General features: G+C 26.3%; 1 protein-coding gene across 1 annotated transcript in view; it reads right to left on the bottom strand.

Annotated features, from left to right (window-relative positions):
* LOC111629122 (AP-3 complex subunit delta-1-like) overlaps positions 1-5,259 on the bottom strand; it is a gene marked incomplete at its 5' end in the record, with an annotated part of 62,570 nt that extends 57,311 nt beyond the window's left edge. The window contains 4 exons of the mRNA XM_023372992.1: positions 2,298-2,443; positions 2,519-2,750; positions 3,494-3,597; positions 5,133-5,259. Coding sequence (XP_023228760.1) covers positions 2,298-2,443; positions 2,519-2,750; positions 3,494-3,597; positions 5,133-5,259 — 609 coding nt within the window. The remainder of the gene's footprint in view (positions 1-2,297; positions 2,444-2,518; positions 2,751-3,493; positions 3,598-5,132) is intronic.
* Between the last annotated feature and the right edge of the window lie 49 nt (positions 5,260-5,308).

Consider the following 5,308-nt stretch of genomic DNA (forward strand, 5'->3'; position numbering starts at 1 on the left):
ACAAAAAATGTCGCAACGGTTCGGAGAAACGATGTCTCCTTCTAAAAGAATTAATTCAATAGGTGCTAACCAAAAGGAGGATAAACCGAGGATGTCAGTTACTTACAACCCACTGTTGAAATCAATACATAATAGAATCGCACGGCAGAAAGGTATTTCCCTAACCTTCAGAAGATGCCCAACCATATTTGGTATTCTACGTAATGGAAAAGACAAATCTAAGGAAGAAAGAATGCCGGGGGTATACAAAGTGCCACTCAGGGATCATCGTTTTAGAAAGGATTTAATTTACATAGGCTCAACAAAACGAGCTGTTGGGATCAGATTGAAAGAACATATGCGTGACATCCAGCAAAATAAATGTACCACTTCCTTATCAACTTACGCGTCTGATCCAGAAATAACTGCGGACTTTTCAAATGCTAAATTAATCACCACCACCTCATATTTAGACCATCTCAAATGGCTGGAGCAGATAGAATTATGCAAGGCATACAACACTACATCACCGATCAATTCCAGAGATGAGATCTCTCTTTCTTTGGCATGGCAGGCCCTATTACAACAGGAGGTTTAAGTATGTCATAATCCTAAAAGAAAGGAAGTAAATGGGTTATCTAAAATTATGTGATATATTTTATGGGCTTAACAACAAAGTTATTCATAAAATCTTAAAAACGAGGGAAAATATTTAAATATCTGTGGATATGACGTAGAAGATATGACGTTCACAGATATAGATCACGTGATTCCGTTCTATCTTTTCGGTTTTAAAAAATCGTTCTAAACGAATATTTTTCGTACTTCGGTAATCTTCAAACGATTTTTTGCCTGAAGATGGACCCAGGAGGGGTCTGAAAACGTTTGTACTATTAAATTTTTATTTCGCATCGGTTAAAGGTTCTAAGGTACGTGATATTTTATCAAGAGTCATCTTATATTTGGGCCTTATGGTATATTTTAAAATTAAACTTGTATTATACTATATGTAAGAAACAAAATCTGTATTAAAAAAAAACTAATTTGTAAGTTGTTCTTTCAAAATTTGAAAATAAAGAACCTAAAATCAAGAGTCATCTTATATTTGGGCCTTATGGTATATTTTAAAATTAAACTTGTATTATACTATATGTAAGAAACAAAATCTGTATTAAAAAAAACTAATTTGTAAGTTGTTCTTTCAAAATTTGAAAATAAAGAACCTAAAAAGGCATGACATCATATTTCTATATTCACATATATTATCAATTCATACAAACAGTAATGAGAAAAAAAATTATTATTTTAATGATAAAAGCTTTTATGCATAATTTTCTGTTTATTTCAAATATAACAATAAATATATCAACATTAATATGAACAGAATATTGTATTTCAATAATTTATTTAAACTACATTAACCATTCAAAGTAAAATATTATGAATAAGAATTCATTCTACTGCTAACAACAACTATATATTAAATACAACTAGCAGATAGGTCCAGTAAAAAATAAAAACAACAAACATTAAAATGAAAACAATATTAAGAGTTTGGTTATTTTAGCTCAAACTGTCATATTTATCACAAAAATTTAAATTATAAGAAGGAAAAACAAAATGTAAGAAAACAGACTAAAAATAACAAAAATCTATTTTGAAGAAAAAGAACAAACTGATCTCATTTGAATTAATATAAAAAAGAAAAACTGAACAATCAGATTTTGAGACAAATGGACTAAAGATTCATGCTTGGCACCCTGGAAACCCTCAAGTATATGTTTTGTGCTTGCTAAGAATGCAATGCCTGGATTATATGATAAAATAGTGAAATTTCATTAGTTGGGTAGACAGTCATCAACTTTCATCTGTGAAAAATAATTGAAGATATCCAAAGTTTTTCTAATGCTAAGTCTAATGTAACATTCATAGCCAAATATGAAATGGTAATTGGCCAGCCAATGAAATTTCACAGAATATAAATCAAATATTTAAACTTGCACCCTCAAAAATCACTCAAAGGTCTATTTTGTGCTTGTCAGTAACTTCGTATTATATAATTTTCTTATTCAAATGCCACCATCCTGCTGGTCAGGTAAAAAGTGGAACTATTGTGGATGGGGAACTGAAGTTAATTTGATCAAAAGAAGTCATTGATATCCTCCTGGATGAAAAGATAGTCCCTGGAAAGTTTCATTGCATTTGCTCAAACCATTTCAAAATGTATAAAGAACAAACTAACAAACTTTCTTCTTTATATATTAGATAATGGATATGAATTTAAAAATTTTCAAATTTATTTTAAAACAGACAGTTACCCTTCTGGAAGTGGAACTTTCTTTTGTGCTTTTTGAGCAACTGGATTAAGTTCTCCTACAAAAAGAGCTTTTATTTCATCTCCTATCTTTTCACCTTTTGATTGCAATTTCACTAGTTGTTTTACTAAATTCAAAACACCACAGGCCTGAAAATAAAATTTAATCATCCACATATTTAAATAAATTATATTTGAATTATAATCAATAGTAACATAACATACTCTTTCTTGAACTTCCAGATCAGCATTCTGGACAAACATAGGCATTTTATCAATTATATATTGTCCAACAACTTGGGCTGATTCTGTATCATCTGTTTCCTCTGCTTTAACTACAATCTGAGTATAAAGTTTTATAATATTCTGCACATATATACTTTGAATGTGAGGTGGTAGTAAAATAACTTTGGGTCGTAACATAGCTTCCAAGGATGCAAATGCATCAGTCAATAACCTAAACAATTCAAATGAAAGTCAATGAAATTTTCACCATAAATTAAAATTTGTAAACCTTATCACATCCTATAACATTAATTTTTATTATGGATAATTTATCATTTTCTGTATTATTTGCTAATGACTTCTATGACAACTTGTATAATTAATAATTTTAGTAAAAACTACTTCATTACTTAAATATCATATGTCTTCTCATAATTTGTTGTCATAACAATTTGCAAGACTTTAAAACATTACAGTATTTAAAATTTTATTTCGTCTTTAGCAAATGATAACAATTCTACTTTATCACATTAAAATTTTAGTTATTACAAAGCCATTTCCTGAATTTTTTGTTCTATTTTTATGACTGCTATGACTTTACATCTAACTGTAGCATTTTCCATTTCTAAAAAACTTAAACTATCCTAATTAAGAAAACCATAAGCTAAGATTTACAAATTTATTTTAATCAAAGTAAAATTAAATAGCTTCATTCATTTTTAATTATAAGTTTAATTACACTGTATTTGGAAAAAACCTGTTATTCATAGCAATGCAAACGTTTTTACTGAAATTATCAAAATTCTTCATTCTTCTAAATGTTTTCGTTAAATTATATTGCACATTTGCATTAATTAAATATTTATTTAAAAATTAAAGATTTAAATATTCTTATAGGTCATTAGTTTAATAATAAAATTATTAAATATTTTAAACAAAATCAAAGAATAAATAAATTTAAAAACACATTCTTACTCTGAAAATTCTCCACATATCCATGCAGCAGCAAATAATACCTCACAGATACTATTTCTTTGTGTATTTGCAACTAATAAATGTGCATTATCTAATAGAATTGCCTAAAATAAAATTAAAAAATGAATTGTATTCAATTTATAAAATACTAAAATAATAGATACTTAAAATTTATAATAATTGATATGAAATTTATAAATGCTGCTATATTATACAATTTATAAACCAAACAATGCATTATTTAATTTTTTCAATACACACATTATATTAATTTTATTTTGTTGCATTTCCAATACTATGCACTTGTATGCTTATGTTCATAAGTAAGTAATAGTCAGCATCCAAATAATGTCAGGATCAATCTTAATATTGTATAAGACATTAAATGTAATGTCATATGTTGAGGCAATGAGGCCATAAAACTACAATATGTAATCATCATTGCTTTAGTAAACTGTTTAAAACATCACAAAAAAGCCATTGAAAAAACTTACTTTCCATTGACAGTTTTCAAAAAGCAATACAAATGAAATAAGACAATATAAGAACAAATATAAGAAATATTTATATTACTTTCTGGAAGTGCCAGTTATAATAAGTGTAAAGAAATAACTATATGTAAAACTAAGGACAGAGATAATTGAATGTTTTCTAATTTTCTCTGTCTTTGCATTACCACATATAAGGCTATTTTTCATGTTTAAAAAACATTTACTAAAATCATGTATTTTGTTATTGAATATAAAAAAAATGCTCACTTTAATTCCAGTAATTCTGTAAGTTGTTTTAATTTATAAAAAACTGCTCACTTCAATATATTTCTAACAAAAATAATCAAAAAATAAATAGTTTCTATGATGATTCAGCAATATATTCTAAAAACAATCACATGTATTTAATCCTACCAGGAATACATAACAATATTACTGGATATATTGATAGCAGTTTTTAGAATTAGACTTATATAACCATGATTTATAAAAAACTCAAAAGAAACACTGTTGTAAACAAAGAAACACTTGTATTCAGGTATTCAGAAGCACATTTAATTTTTGATTTATTTTTTTCAAAAATAGTAGTTTGAAATCATTTGTTTGAGGTAAATAAAACTGAAGTTATGTGCATGCATGCACACAGCTTAAGTTTTATTTACTGTATTTACTTGGGTATAAGATGATCTTGCGTATAGGATGAGGTGTGACTTTAGAGATCAAAATAAAGAATATTAGGTTTATTAATACAATTCTAATTTTATTTTGTTTAATCACAAAATATTATCAAATTCATGATGAATGGAAAACAAAACCAAAACATTGTAGTGCATGTGACCAGAAAAAGTTTATTTTTAATGATTCAGAATGTGCTAATATTCATTAAAAATAACAATTTAACTAATATAAAATAACTACATTTATAATCATTGCNAATGAAAAACATTTCAAAAATTTTAACATACTGTATAAATGCAAGTAAATACAATAATTAAAAATATATTATTATTCAAAACATGAATGAATCAATTTTTATTATTTAGTTTAGTTTACAATATCTAATTATCAAAATTTAACATTGTAAAAATTTATTGTTTATTAAATCAGTAAAAATTTGTTTTTAAAATATGCTATAAAATTAAACTTACCATTTGTGAAACAGCAAACGAACGTATTGCTTGAACACGTATAGCAACATCTAACATTTGAGAAGCAATCAGTGATCCATGTCGTGTTCCTTCAATTCTCGTTAATTCAACTAAAATACTAACATACCTGAAATATTTATTTTGAATGTAATAAATATTGAAAGACTAAAATAATA

This window comes from Centruroides sculpturatus, unplaced genomic scaffold, assembly GCF_000671375.1.
Source record: "Centruroides sculpturatus isolate CEXI.00-Female unplaced genomic scaffold, Cexi_2.0 scaffold639, whole genome shotgun sequence".
Classification (NCBI taxonomy): Eukaryota; Metazoa; Arthropoda; class Arachnida; order Scorpiones; family Buthidae; genus Centruroides; species Centruroides sculpturatus.